General features: G+C 40.2%; 1 protein-coding gene across 6 annotated transcripts in view; it reads right to left on the reverse strand.

The window, feature by feature from the left end:
* Positions 1-15,905, reverse strand: part of ERBIN (erbb2 interacting protein) — a 252,164-nt gene that overhangs the window by 28,333 nt on the left and 207,926 nt on the right. For all 6 annotated transcript variants that reach the window (XM_075932367.2, XM_075932365.2, XM_075932362.2 and 3 more), the window contains 4 exons: positions 15,580-15,762; positions 13,295-13,409; positions 11,026-11,206; positions 8,565-10,104 (listed from right to left, as the gene is read on the reverse strand). In XM_075932367.2, coding sequence (XP_075788482.2) covers positions 8,565-10,104; positions 11,026-11,206; positions 13,295-13,409; positions 15,580-15,762 — 2,019 coding nt within the window. The remainder of the gene's footprint in view (positions 1-8,564; positions 10,105-11,025; positions 11,207-13,294; positions 13,410-15,579; positions 15,763-15,905) is intronic.

The raw sequence follows: 15,905 nt of genomic DNA on the forward strand, positions 1-15,905 counted from the left end.
CCATGGGTCCGGACTTAGTGCAGCCGAGGGTACTGAGGGAGTTGGCAAATGTCATTGTGGAGCCTTTGGCTATTATCTTTGAAAAGTCATGGAGATCGGGAGAAATCCCGGATGACTGGAAAAAGGCAAATGTAGTGCCCAGCTTCAAAAAAGGGAAGAAGGATGATCCAGGGACCTATAGGCCGGTCAGTCTTACCTCGGTTCCTGGAAAAATCATGGAAGGGATCCTTAAGGAATCCATATTGAGGCACTTGGATGAGAGGAAAGTGATTAGGAATAGTCAGCATGGATTCACGAAGGTCAAGTCGTGCCTGACCAATCTGATTAGCTTCTATGATGAGGTAACTGGCTCGGTGGACATGGGGAAGTCAGTGGATGTTATATACATTGACTTTAGCAAGGCTTTTGATACGGTCTCCCACAATATTCTTGCCAGCAAGTTAAGGGATTTTGGATTTGATAAATGGACGGTAAGATGGATAGAAAGATGGCTAGAAGGCTGGGCCCAGCGGGTAGTGATCAATGGCTCGATGTCAGGATGGCAGTCGGTTTCTAGCGGAGTGCCCCAAGGTTCGGTTCTAGGGCCGGTTTTGTTCAATATCTTTCTTAATGATCTGGATGAGGGGATGGATTGCACCCTCAGCAAGTTTGCGGATGACACTAAGCTGGGGGGAGAGGTAGATACACTTAAGGGCAGAGATAGGGTACAGAATGACTTAGACAAATTGGAGGATTGGGCCACAAGAAATCTGATGAGGTTCAACAAGGACAAGTGTAGAGTCCTGCACTTGGGACGGAAGAATCCCAAGCATAGTTACAAGCTGGGGACCAACCGGTTAAGTAGTAGTTCTGCAGAAAAGGACTTGGGGGTTACAGTGGATGAGAAGCTAGATATGAGTCAACAGTGTGCCCTTGTAGCCAAGAAGGCTAATGGTATATTAGGTTGCATTAAGAGGAGCATTGCCAGCAGATCCAGAGATGTCATCATTCCCCTTTATTCGGCTTTGGTGAGGCCGCATCTGGAGTATTGTGTTCAGTTCTGGGCCCCCCACTACAAAAAGGATGTGGACGCATTGGAGAGGGTCCAGCGGAGGGCAACCAAAATGATTAGGGGGCTAGAGCATATGACTTATGAGGAGAGGCTGAGGGACTTGGGTCTGTTTAGTCTGCAGAAGCGAAGAGTGAGGGGGGATTTGATAGCAGCCTTCAACTTCCTGAAGGGAGGTTCCAAAGAGGATGGAGAGAGCCTGTTCTCAGTAGTGACAGATGGCAGAACAAGGAGCAATGGTCTCAAGTTGTGGTGGGAGAGGTCCAGGTTGGATATTAGGAAAAACTATTTCACTAGGAGGGTGGTGAAGCACTGGAATGGGTTACCTAGGGAAGTAGTGGAGTCTCCATCCCTAGAGGTGTTTAAGTCTCGGCTTGACAAAGCCCTGGCCGGGTTGATTTAGTTGGAATTGGTCCTGCCTAGAGCAGGGGGCTGGACTTCCAAATCTATGATTCTATGACATGTGTGTGAAGGGCTCCCTGCAGAGCGACAGGCAAGGGGGGGCGAGGGAGAGAACTAAAAACGGGATTCAGTAAACAGTTTGTATGATTTCCAACACCCACCTGTTGGTGGTGATGGTATGCCAGGCTGGACAGAAATCAGCTAGTCTGCTGCCAAATGTTGTGGAGGGCTTGGACTGCTGCCATGAAAAAACTGGGGTTGTCAGACCCTCGAAAAACACTTCAGAATGCTTTTTGGGATGTTGATTGTTGTCTGCTCCAAGGCCGGTCTGCGCCTGCTTTGGCATGGTCGGTGTCTGTTATCATAGTGTCATGGTTGTTAGTTAAAGGGACAATGACCTGTGTGAATGACCTTTTCTGGTTTCTTTTTGTGACAGGTATGTGTATGCAAGTGTCTTTAATGTGGCTCATGAATCTTTCAGGGTATGTAGAGAGGTATTTGTGGATTCTGCAAAGAGCTTGGTACCTTCAAAAAGCAAATCTTTGACTTTGGCTTGGTCTTCTCTTGGGAATCCTGAGACCTGAAACGACGATGCCCATCTCATGACAACAGTGGAGGCTAAAGATCTTGCTGCGGTGTATGCTGAATCTAGTGTGGCCTGTAAAGCCGCCCTAGAGATTAGTGCCCCTTCATTGATATTTGATTTAAACTGTTCTTTTTTGTTATCAGGGAGAGACTCAATAAAAGACGATAACTGATCAAATATGTGGTGTAGATACTTTGCTAGCAGTGCCGAGTAGTTGGCTATTCTAAGATAAAGACTTGCTAATGAGTATGCTTTCCTACCAGTGAGGTCCGGCCTCTTCCAGTCCCTGTCATAGGGGATGGTTTGAGTAGTATGTTTTTCCCCTCTGATTTACAGCATCCACCATGAGGGAGTGGGGGGGGGGGGGGGGAACAGAAAGTCTGCTTCTTTAAGGGAAATATAGTATTTTTGATCTGCTCTCTTGCAGGTCAGCAATACTGTGGCAGTCATCTGCTAAATAGTTTTGGCAGGGTTCATGAGAGTTTTGTTCATGGGGATTGCTATTTTGGCACACGGAGTTGCATGTGATATATTTGTCAACTTATATTGGATCTCTGGAATACCTGACAAGAAGATCTCAAGAATCTCTGCAACTCTTTTAAAAAGTTCTTGGAATGATTTAAAGTAATTCCCAAGGTTGGTGGTAGAGACAAGATTGTATCGTCAGGAACAATGAAGAGATGTGTGTGGGTAGAGGCTAGTCAGGTGTCTGTTCCTCGCACATTATGTCTACTTCCCCTTAATCAGCACCTGAACTGGAACGGTCTGGTGAGTGGACTGTTGGTGCATGTGATTTAGGAGCTGGCAATGGCTATTATGGCTGCTGCGCCTGCTGTGTTCTGTAGGCTGCATAGGGTCCCATATGGCCAACTGGGTGGAATAGGTGGTGGGACCTACTGGTGCATCTGGTGGTTGGGCTTTGATAAGGAATGTCTAGGTACATGTGCCTGAACAGGCTTTCATTGTCATCATCGTCATTACTGGATAGTGGTGTCGCTGAGGTGGCTGGAGTGGATGAGAAACTGAACCTGGATATGTTTGGGGTACCATCAGTGCCAAATAAGGGTGCTCCTGGCACCGATGAGACCGTGATCACTGCTGCTATGGTGAATTGCAATACTGACAGAGGAGGAAGCGGTATGGGTACTGATGGGGCTTGTGGTGCTGGCCGCATTGATTAGATCAGTGATGGCTGCTTTGTTCATGACCATCAGTGTGGAGTGTTTGGCTCGTGCTGCTCGGTGTTGAAGCCAGTTGTGGTCGGGTTGGTGCCGTGGTGGGTACCGATGACGTTTTGACTGGAGTCAACACAGAGGTCTTCTGTTTTTCCTCTATTGGTGCCTTTGAGGAGGAATGAACCTTCTCTTTAGGGTCTCGTCTCTTATCAGTGCTGGCCACATCGCATGCCTCTTTTTCCAGCCCCTGGGCTGTTGAGGGTGCGGAAGCAGTCTTTTTATGGAGAGAGCATTTCCTTGACTCTGTCCCTGAGGAAGGGTGTGACCTCTTCTTTGGCACTTGAGCCTTTTCATGGTCCTTAGGGGTCGACCTGGTGGGAGCCCCTCTTTCCAATGCTGCTCCAGGGGATGGCTGCCTAGGTGGGATGGTGTGTTTGGGGTCTGAGGCAGGTTGAGTGGTTTTCTCCATCTACGTCATTTTTAGTTGGATGGCTTTTCTCATTCAGGATGTGAGATTTTTACAGTGCGGGCACTGGTCCGTGGAGTGTTCCTCACCCAAACAGTGGATGTACTGCAAGTGTCCATCTGATATAAAAATGGACAACCTGCAGCTCGTACACCTCTTAAAACTGGGCGAGCCAGGCACGTCCCAGTAAAAGTATAAGTTTCAGTGGTTTCTACTGGTGGCACTGCAAATTAAATTTTCCAAGCTAATTCTACTATAAAAATAAACCAAAAAAATTTAAACTACCACTACAGCAAATAACAGTAACAACTAACTATTAACTATTAACTAGGATAATAGTAAAGACTTGATAACTATGTAATTTCTAGGTAAGGTATGAGGGCGCCTGCTGAGCTGCGACCAAATCCAGCAGTGATAAAGAAGGAACTGAGGAAATGGCTGGCAGTGCAGGCAGAGTAGCCATTTCAAATTTTGCGAGCCTGCGCCCTGCATGAACAGCCAACCATGGGCATTGCTCACTAATCTCCAATTAGAGGCACAGCAGCACTCAAGCACTTAAGGTGGAGCACCCACAGGGACACTGCTCAAAGAACCTAATAGTCCAGTTCTATGTCTCCTGAAAGAAATTAAAAACAATTTCCAAATTGATCAGCTTGGATCTGCAAGACTGTTAACCACACCATCAAACCTACTGTCAATGGAAGGTGTGTAGCAAAGGAGGAAGAGACTTTTAAATTAACAGTATAGGGTGAACCTCTCTAGTCTGGCATTCTCTGATCTGGCAACATCTATGGTCCAGCATGATTTTAGTTAGCTGGATGTCCTCTTATCATGGCTGTGGCCAAGTTTCCCATGGTCCCATAAAGCTTTTTTATAGCCACCAGTGCTGGCTCTCTGTGAACTGTGCTATTATTTTAGCTTAAATTTTCCCCAAGTGTCTTCTAAGAGCCCAGCAAGCAATGGAAGTGTTGGCAATACTACTACACAATATTGACCCTTCCGTGCTTCAGCAAATTCTCTGGTTCAGCACCAGTCAGGTCCTGAAGGTGCCAGACTAGAGAGTTTCAACTTGTTGCTAAATACACCCAGAATGTCTACAACTTTGGTTGGTCAAATTTTGGTATTACATCTCATCTGGATCTTTTACTTCTTCCTCCAAGACTTGGAAGATCTCTGCTGACTGTAAATATGAGGATACTTACCTCTGTATCTGACAGAGTTGAGACTGGTACAGTTTCTTTCTAGGAACCAAGGTGTATGTGTCCAGAAAGCCCTAGGTTGCTCTTGAATCCTTCAGTTGTGATTTGCCTGAATTGCAGAGTCCTCAAAGGGGAGGATACTCCACGGTTATTTGAATTACCTTTGGTATTCCCAGGGACAACAACTAGGAAATGTGAATTACCACCATGGAAGCAGCTCCAAAGGCCACCATATGAGAAGTGGTGAGAGGGAGATGTAATGAGACCTAAGCAACAAGTTATCCTTCCTGAACTAGGAATTTTTATTCCTCTCTTTGCTGCAGCAGGAGCTTGCCACAAATTGAGAGGTGATCCCAAGCCAGGAAATCATATTCTGCAAGATGCACTTTGTAACTGGCAGTGAACTTTGTAGATGATGTAAAAAATATACCTTCTAACCAAAGAGGTCCAACCTTTAGGAGTCCCTTTTTCTTGGACCTTTCCTGGACAGAGAGCTTGGTGGTAGGCAGCTGAACAAGTAATCCAGACTTTTGAGGGGGACCCAATAGGGTAGTTCTGCTTTCGTTTAGATGTAAATGCTTCTAAGGCAGGAGTCTGCCAAACTCTTCTAGCTAGTTCCAAATGTCATTGTTTATAGGCACTGCCCATCTAGCAGGGTCCAATGAATGCAGACTGTCAAGAAGCTTATGTCATTATGCTTGTAGTATATTGACCAGAATTGCCAGAGTGTCAACTATTCTCCTGAGAAGTTACTGGAAAATCCGTTAATTATCAGACTGGGTTGGAACAACTGAGGTTGGGTTCTACTCTGGCGAATAGGACGAGATTTTTTATTTTTGTTTCCTGTAAGTCCTCCTGATCATTCTCTGAATTAGGAAGCAGCTCACTGGAGTGGCTTTCTTGAAGTCTCAAAAGTGAGGGCAACCTTGCTTTCATCTCCTGAGGGACTGTTGGAACCTCGAGAGTCAAGTGCATCCCCCACAAGGCCCAGAAAGGCCATAAATGCATGGGATTTTGACAAGGGAGTACAAGCCAAGGTAAGTACCATTCAAGATACTACTGTCAGACATCTCCGTAGGGAAAGCCGTGTTACTGTGTAACTTTAAAAACAATTAGTAGTCCCGTGGCACCTTAGAAACTAACAAAAACATTTAAAATCATAAGCTTTTGTGGGTAAAACCCACTTCATCAGATGAATTGGAGTGGAAATAACAAATCAAGATATATCTATATCCAGGGCTCGACAAACTATAGAATCTACTCGCCATGAAATACACATCACAGACCATGAAAATTGCTCTATCCCACAAATTCTTGTCTTTTTTGTGCTTTTACTCTATACTGTACAGATTTAATGGGGGGAGTTTCTAAAATTGGGTCACAAGGTTATTTAGGGGGTTATGATCAGTGGCAGATTATCCACTAGGCCAACAGGACCGAAGTACCATGGCCAACAGGGGCCCCCAGAAAAATGGACATCCTAATGCCCCACTCTGTCTGCCCGGCATTCCTACTGGTAAGGGTGGTCAAGGAGCAGAGGTAGTGTGGGAAGCCCTGGCATCCTGGCAGTTGTGCCAAGTGGCCAGGGCAGGCCCTCGACTACCTCACTTGCTCTGGCCCAGAGCCCCAGAAAAGTGCAATCCACCAATGGTCATAGAAATTGCCACCCCTGCTTCTGTGCCACCTTCGTTCGGCTGTGCAACTGAAGGGTGGTAGCTGTTGGCCAAGTGTCCAGCTCTGAAAGCAGCATCCCTCCAGCAACAGCACAGAAGCAAGGACAGCAATACCATATCATGCCATCTTTACTTCTGCATTGCTGCAGTTGGGTGGCCAGCTTGGCAGCTGTTGATTGAGGTCCCAGCTCTGTAGGCAGCAGTGCAGAAATAAAAGTGGCAACCATACTTACTTTTGCGCTGGTTGTGGCCGTGCTTTCAGACTAAGATTCTGGCTAGCAGCTACTGCTTGCCAAGCAGCCCAGCTCTCAAGACAGCAGCAGCACTAAGTAAGGGGTAACAATAACTTTGCGAACCAAATCAGAGCTCCTTTTTGGGTCAGGGTCCCTACAATTGCAACATTGTGAAATCTCAGATTTAAGTAGCAGAAATCATGAAATTTATGATTCTTAAAATCCTATGGCAATGAAATTCACCAAAATGGACTGTGAATTTGGTATGACTCTAGTTATAGATATTCGTTAGTTTCTGTGGGTACTCAAGGATCCACCATAGTAAAGGCACTATTGTGAGAGTCTTAAAACATACATGGTGTCAGAGAAAGACTGAGACCAGAGTCTACAACTTATTTCTAGAAGGAGGGAATTATAATAAGTATGGCTCTTGATCATGAGAGCTAATGTTGCTGTTCTGATATTATCACATAAAAAGATTATAGGCTGAAAAAAATGTGCAGATAAAAAAAAAACTTTTGCTCCACATCCATAGAAAAGTCATATTTACATGAGATATTAAGATTTTTTACATTATTTTTAAATAAATCTCTTTAACAAGCAGGACACTAAGATGAGGAAAGTATTAACATGATGATCATTGCCAAATGGAAAGAGTACTTCTTCCTGAGGGAAAGATAAAGCAGCTTGATGCATTTGGCTGATATTGCTATCCAATGCAATATGTTTTCAAGGACAAGAAATCTACATAATCAGCATAGCAATGACACACTGCCCTATATTTAGAAAATACCTTCTCAAGAAGCTCTGTGTATACATTGAGCAACCTAGATGATTAGAAGCCTGAAAGAATCCTTACTTCAAATCTGTGGGTGATGACTATAATTGTTCAACTCTCATCTTCTAGGCACAGCAAATCACATGAGAGCAGCTGCAGAAATATCAGCGTTGTAACCTCTTAGCTGCCAATGGTCAGTCAGATAAAATATCTGCTGGGATCTATTATGTGATCAGGATGGCTACGTGCCCTTATCTCAAACCATCAAAATATCATTCAAGACTCTAACAATCATGAACTCAGAAAGACTAGATTCCAGATTAATATCTATTTAGTACAGCTGTGAGGTTTAGGTGCAACAGAAAATGCAAAGTCATTACGTTTTTAATCACCTTGCAAAATATGTTCTATTTTAATATACATTTTTTAAAACTACACTACCAAAAAAAAACAAACCCCACTTTCATGAGCCTCTAAGGCATGGGTCCCCAAACTGGGGTGTGTGAAGAAATTCCAGGGGGGGCGCGAGGCGACCCGGCCACACACACCCTCGTCCCACCCCAAGTTTTGCTGCTATTTTTTGGGAGGGGGAGCGTGAGAGTTTCTCAAAAATCAAAAAGGGGGCATGATGCCAAAAAGTTTGGGAACCACCGCAAGGGCTGAGCTAGTTTAGCAACACTCCCTGATGGAGCCTTGATTTTACATAATGGTTCAGTGTACGGTAGCTGAACTGAGCCAACAAGTATGATGTGGGGAAAAAATGATTTTTCTTTTTTTAATTGGGAAAGGTAAGTTTATAATTCATTATTCTAATATTTTTCAGGAGGATTCAACTCATATATTTATAATGATCTACATTTTTGAAAAAAAATGTTCACAAGTCCCATTTAGAAAGTTTCAGAGTACATTTTCATTGCAAAGTGAAAAATTAACCAAAATACAGATTACATAGCTTTTTATAATACAAGGTAACAGAAAGATGAAAAATAAGTAACAATTTTTACCTTTTCTAACTTTTTAGCTTCGATGTGTCGCAGCACCTGTTCCCGCCAATCATGAGGGACTTTGCTTTTTCCTGGAGGGTCTAGCAAAGAATGTTCAGAATTAACCCTTGGATTTGGTCTTTTTGTGGGACTAGTCCGTGAGTAATTAAAGTCACTAACTGACATAGTTCTTTCTGGTATTTCATTCACTGAAGGGTGAGCACTGTGAGGTCTGGGCACATTTGGACCATCAATGCTATATGTTCTTGCAGAAAGAGGTCTCGGTTGCCCAGACATGATTGATGGAGCTCTTCCCATTGAATGCAAATCTCTGTATGTTAAGTAGTCTCCTTCAGGAACCTGGGCACGCCTTGGTGGTCCACTATCACCAACATTTATGGAAGCTGTAGAGGATATGCTGCTCTGTCTCTGAAGAGTATTTCTGGTTGCTCCAGTAACAAGTCTATCATTCGGTGGAATAGCCCACATTTCTAAATGTCTTCCACCCATCCTTTGATGCATGTTATATGCAGCATTGGCTCGAACATTGTTATGATTGGAGAAATTCATGTTGGCAGAATGTTTTACGTAATTAGAGCTTTCTGAGCTGTCTGACCTAGATAGACGCTGAGGTGGTAAGCCTCCTTGTTCTATTTGGGCATTTTGTTTTGGGGGCCACAAGGTGTCTTTGGCTGTTGTACTGCTGCTATACTGGATGTTATATTGAGGTACACTGAACATCTGTGCGCCACTTGCCACTGGTCCTCTAGCAACATTTGCACCTTCAGGATTGTGATTTGAATCAAACTTGAACAAAGTTTTTGTACAAGATACTAAATCAGAAGATGACGACGACCCAGGAAATACCTGCAAAGGCTGGTCATATAAAAGAGTAGCAGACTTGCTTCGGACAATGTTTTTTCCATCTGGACCAGCAGACACGGATTTTACCCCTGAATTTGGCTCTTGGGATCCATTGTCATTAACAATATCAAAAATTTTCAGTGCACCAGTCTCCATGTTGGTGATACTGTGAGCTTTTACCACAGGGCCACTTTGTTGTGGTGACAGATCTTCAGTGCTCTTTGAAATACACATATCTGCAGAGGAATCAGTGTCAACTGTAATGCTTCTCTTTAATTCAGCCTTCCTTAGAGATTGTACTACTTCCTCAGAATGTCCATTCACTTTATTTATAGAAGACAGGTTAGAATATTGATTCCTATTTTCCAAGTGCTCAGTTTCTTCTTTCACATTATAGTTTAAACTCCCCTTTACTGACACTATTTCCTCTGTCTTTAATCTTTCCATAACACTTGGATGCATTGCATCTTCACTAGTCAGTTTGCTAATGTTCATGTTAATTTGGTCTAATTTCTCAGATCCCTCAGTAGCTGTGTTTAGATCAACACCTTTTTCTATTAAAGCTAATCTCTCTTCAATGCTTATTTCATATTTAGGCAATTTTGTAACTTTCTCTTGTACACTGGTTTCTTCTTTTGCTGTGATGTTTAATTCACCTCCATTTTGCAGAAGGCTATTAAAATTTTCATCTTGTTGCCTAAAAAAAAACAGTTCTTTGAGAAAACCAGAGCGGCTGCCAATAGCACTGATATATTTTTAAATACTGATTCAGCTAAATGATGTATTTTTATGCAAACACACACAATAGATGTATTATGAGACAAAAGGCCAATTGCTGACCTAATTTATAATTTGTTATATTCCCATTAGCAAAACCATTCTGTACTAAGAGGCTAATCCTGTAAATCTGATTTGCAAGACAAGTTGCACTGAAATTAATGAACTATTCCTGTAAGCAAGAATTCTTGAATTAGCAACACGTTGCAAAAATCAGACCCTAATTTCAGAGTTCCACTTAAAAGTTCAATTTTAATGTTTCAATATTGCAGTTGTGTTGGCTTTGTTGCAATAAATAAAATTATATTTCTAATTGGATACTTCCAAATTTAAGATTAGCATGAGAAAAATGCCTTGATTTTAGTGTGTTTTATCACATTTTAATTACTAAACTAGACTGCTAACCATTAAACACAGATGTTATAATATTAAAGAAAAGCTAACCACATTTTGCAACCTGTGTCATTAACCAATTTGCTCTCCAACACACTCTGAATAATCTTAAATGATGTGTTGGAAGTTTTCTGTAGAAAAATAAAAGTTCAAAAGGATCCAGTATTGTATTTTAAGAAGATGGGAACTATTTCTTGAATATTACAACTTGCTGGGATGCTTTTGTTTTTTATTTAGAAAAATGAAATGGAGCACAAAATAAATTGAAGATAAAAGTCCCATTTTCTCATTTACATTTATTTTAGAGTATGAAAATAAGATAATTATTTAACAATTATTAAGGTGTTGGACTGGACTTAACACAATTTGTACTAAAGATAAGCAATAAGTTTCTCTATTGTAGTTGCTCAGGTATCCTAATGGTCTTGCTATAAACTGTTTCACATACCTGATTTTGTTAATAGCAGCACTGTGCGTTTCTTTGTCCGGAGAGCACAGCGAAATATCATTGCTACTGTCAGTATTTAGAGAAACTGAATCAGACATTCGAGAAGGAGAGGAACAATTGCTGTTATTCTGATTGCTGTTGTGGGTGGCTTCATCTGATAAGGAATCTGTATCTTTATTATCTGAAACAAAATTTGTCAGTTTAGTCATGCGCATATTGAACTTCTATAAAGTAAACAAATTTTATATTAATAAGCACTACATGTGAATAAGAAACTATAATTTCTTTACACACTCTAACATTGCTAAGCTATTATTATTATTATAAATGTTAATAAATTGCCTTTGCAAAGTACAAGCTAGTACTTGCCTACTACAGAAATTTAACTTGTTGCTCTTTGTAAGGTTTACTGGCCAGGTATCAATGTTAACATTATATAATCTTTTCCGAATGTCATCAATCAAATTGTGTTCTATATGTTTCTTCTTTTAAGTGATTATATTGCATATTTTCCAAGTAAAGTGTTCAGTTTCATACGTGAAAAAAGTGGTACACAGTTGCTGCTTGCTAACATTACTATATAATTCCATTTATTTAAATCCAGTGTTCCTCATGCAGCCCTATGTTAATCACCCACTAATAACTTCTCAACAGCCTTCATCACGGATTGATTTTTTTTTAAACTGACTAAATAGACAAACACTTTAATTAAATTATGCCCCACACTGATTAATATAATCTGGAGTTTTAGTAAACTCGATGAAGTTTTTTTCCTACTCTTCATTAAAGTAGCAAGTATTAAGCTAATATCAGCATTACTCCTTTATTCCCCATATTTCTGTATCAATGAAACTACATCTTAAAGTAGCTGTGTAGCTTAAAACTTCTGTGTATTTGAAAGTTTTGCATCTGTATCAAACAAAATATTTGGAAAGAAATGAACCTTTTGGAAAAATGACTAATGTGTTCTATATATTGTTATGTTTTGCAGAATACATTTTACAAATACAGTAAGAGAATATAAAAAATGTTTTTATTCCATAAATCAGAAATAGAGTTCTCCAATGCCTTCACACAAGCCTAAATAAAGCATGCATTCCTGAATACATTTATTCTTGACTAAACCATGCATGCAAAAACCTGATGAGCAAATAAAAATTATCTATGTGCATGGCTTATTAGGCACCAAACTAGCCATCAAAGTAGCCGTGTGCGTGTGCATGACAGGTTTTATACACATAAATTAGATGTAGGCAAATGTACATATACAATTCACCTTGTCTAAATTAAAAAAATCTGGCTCCTAGAGACAAAAACCAGCACCAATAAGAATTAATTTGCCAATCTGGTCTCTATTTCCTGGGGAAAAGAAAGAGCTTTTGGCTCACTTAGCCATCAGACCTATTACCAGAGAAGGGACCTAATTCCCTTTCTTACACTTCTTCCGCATATGAACGAATGAGTGCTATATGAGTCCAAAGTAGAGGAAAGCCCTACAGTTACCTATGATTTCATTGACCATTATCCCTTTAAAATAGTGTCCAGAGCACTAACAGGAATTGGACTGCGCAACATAAGAGATTATACAAAACAAGCAAAGATCCTTCTCCTTCATAGCCTTTAAAATGTTGTGTCTCAAAAATCTGTCAGAAAGAGCTCTTACTCTTCTGAAAATGGTTGCCCTGGTTAGAACAATTATCCTCCAGAGAACCAATTCTAGTTCTTATAAGAAATTTCATAGTATGAATTTCCTCTTGAAAGAGCAAATAAACAAAATGATTTTGGATTTATGAGTACCTGTCTGGGATGTCAAAAAGGTACTTGGCAAATTCCACTTTTCTGCAGGATTCCACAATAACAAGGGGATATGTATAAGTTTGGCAGGATTCGATTCAAATTGATAGTCATCAGTAAACATTGGTTTTACATGACATGCAATCATCAGTAGAAAAAAAAATCCATTGATAACTATGAGTGCAGCCTCCCCCACACTTTCACCCACATAGACCCCATATCCTAGCTATGTAGAGCCTTCTACAACCTTGCTGACACAAGTCTATGGCAACATAGGGTGCCCCTTGCTGTGAAACTATGGAATTTAGAAATCCATGAGGGAGGGAGGGAAAGGCTAAAAATAAATTAACTATCAAATTTACAGAAAAATAAAAATCACATTCTGTCATACCTAGGTATTTACTCAGTAACAGAGAAATGAACAATCCTCAGAATCATATGACAGTACTTGTTTTTGTGTGGTTTGTTATCTAACCTTTTTTATTATTGCTAAGTGCTACTACTTTTGGTTGGTTAATGGAGGTTTCTATCAGCGGTGGGCGCATTTCTGCCATTTTCATCTCTTCATCAGAAGAGAGTTCTTCTGACTCCTGCCAAAAGAAAAACAAATAGCCTTTATGCTGTAAATCTCAAGTGGGTTGTTTTAAAAAAAGTTACGTGAATGCTATGAAAATTGCCACCTGAAAGCAGAGATATTACAAACAACACTAATCAATGCTTCTCTCTCAGAATTAAGTTTCCAAAAGTTACTAATGATTTGGATACCTCCACTTTTGTTTGCTGAACTTGACACACCAGGACAGATCAGGCCAGGCCACTTAAGGGGTCTCAGGCTGGCATCCAAAACACAGGTATCCAAAAATCATGACGTTGAAAAATCTAAGCCAGCAACTCTAGAAGAACAGTGTGGTAAGGAAAGCCTATAGATAGGCTTCCTGGGCTCAAACTCCTATCTCAGAGTGCCCTCCACTCAGATCTAGTCCTGATGCAAAAAATGATAATACATTGGCATCACTTTCAGGAACAGAAACTATTTTTTTTATATTGACAGAATTTCAGAGTCTGATATCTTAGTCTCTTCCGTTTTTCTCTGTACTTCTATTATGATCTAACAATATTCTCAAATTAAGTGTGGAGCATCCGTAAAGTGAATTCATATTTATATACAGAGGGCAGGTATTTGCTTACAATGTTGAGTTCTGATTTTAGTTCTTAAGGCTGAATACTCAAGGGGAAATGTTGTTGGCTTTTTTTGGTCAAGGTTCAGTCTAAAAAGCTGAAAATTCAACCTTTTTTTGAAGTGAAGATTTGGAAGATGATCAGAAATCAATGTATGGTTTTCCTTTTGTGCTGTTCAGCTTTTCTTTTCTAGTCTCTCACTGAACAGTTTGATTGTTCCCTGTAAACTTTGAGGGGGCAATATCAGCTGCACAAGCATCCACTTTCTACAGATACATCCCCCCAAATTTTTTTAAAGTGGTATTTGAAACCAACAGTCTTATAGGAGAACAAATTTTATCTTATCCCAAGGAGGTATAATCAAATGAAGTTTCAGCTTAACAGATGCAAGACAGATGTTAGCTTGTCTTTCATTTAATTAAACCAAGCTAAAGGGCTCTGGTGAAGGTATTAAAAGTCACAGCAGCTTGCCCAAATGAAGCTCATCATTATGATTCTGAGTCATCTCTTTATTTTGCTCTCAATTTTATCTTTAAGAAAAAGATCTCCCTCCATGAAGTAGAAAGTAGATGGTTCTTTTAGGGGAGTCTGTTTCCTCTTAAAAAGACTGCAGAATCCTTCTACTAGGGAGACTGGAAACTTATATCTGCAAGTTTAACATTTTTTACTCAGATTTTCCCTGCTAGGACATTCAGGAAATTTCATCTGCAGGACTTCTAGTAAGGACTTCTGTATTTATAATGCTGCCCTGAAACTACAAATCTCAGAAACTTTCCATGGCTCAAGAAAACTGTCATATGGAAATACGTGTCTTTGTAGAAAGAAACGAGGGACTCCTTGGTGTAGGTTCATAGCACAACTATACAAAGATAACAGGAATTCAAGATTTCTGCCTGAATCTTAATCAAGAGCCTTCAGGTTTATAATCTCACAAAAGCTAAAATAAACTCAAACCTTCTTTAGTGTAGATGTCTCTATTAATCATAGTGGGAAAGATTTTTGAAAACATGTCTCCTTTTTACATTTAAAATGTGTGAGACAATTTAAGTCATTTGAAAGTCTAAATTTCTGACTGCTCCAACAAATGAGATACTTGGATAGCTAAATAACAATGGCCAAACTACCTATGCAACAAAAAGGGAGACACAATTAAGGGGAAGCAGAAAATCTGTACCATGAGTATCTTCTCAATGGGCTTTTACCACACATTTATGTAACTGTTTTTGTGTTTTTTAAATTTACATATATTTCAATCTGTATCTCCAAATAAATGGAGATAAAAACTTATTTCAAAACAATATGAATTAAGAAAAACATTTCATTACTTTGTTAATAACCATACTTACTTCCCAAATACTCACAATGCTAACGGGATGGTCATTTTCTACTATTGGCAACATAATTGCCAGCTGCACTGTCCGGCGATCTGCGCATGCGCAGATCGCCCGAACCTGGCTCCTCCGGGTTACAATCTACTCGCCCATGGCGAGTAGATTGTATTATTTGTTGAGCCCTGGTTATTGCTATCTATCAGAAAAGCAGATTCAATCTGACATAAATGCAGTTCTTTTACTGCCATACCTCAAGCATATTTTCATGGTTGACAATTATTTTTGTGTTCTCTGAGGCTTTAACATGTGTAGTCATCTGTGAATTTCCACTGCTATGCTCAACTTCTGGTTCAATGGGCTTCTGCATACAGTTTTCCATCATATAGTTCTCTCTGTCTTCTGTTTTCCTCTTTGCTGAAGCAATTTCTGAAGTCTAGAGTAATTTAAAAAAATGAATGTAGAACCATCCTACAAGGGCTTATAATGATTAATGTTTTATAATTAGAGATAATATTTTATAATTAGAGATAATATTTTATATTTTGGGGAAACAATGAAATGACATAAAATAGACTG

The sequence above is a fragment of the Pelodiscus sinensis genome, chromosome 6, assembly GCF_052426305.1.
Source record: "Pelodiscus sinensis isolate ZL-2025 chromosome 6, ASM5242630v1, whole genome shotgun sequence".
NCBI classification, from domain to species: domain Eukaryota; kingdom Metazoa; phylum Chordata; order Testudines; family Trionychidae; genus Pelodiscus; species Pelodiscus sinensis.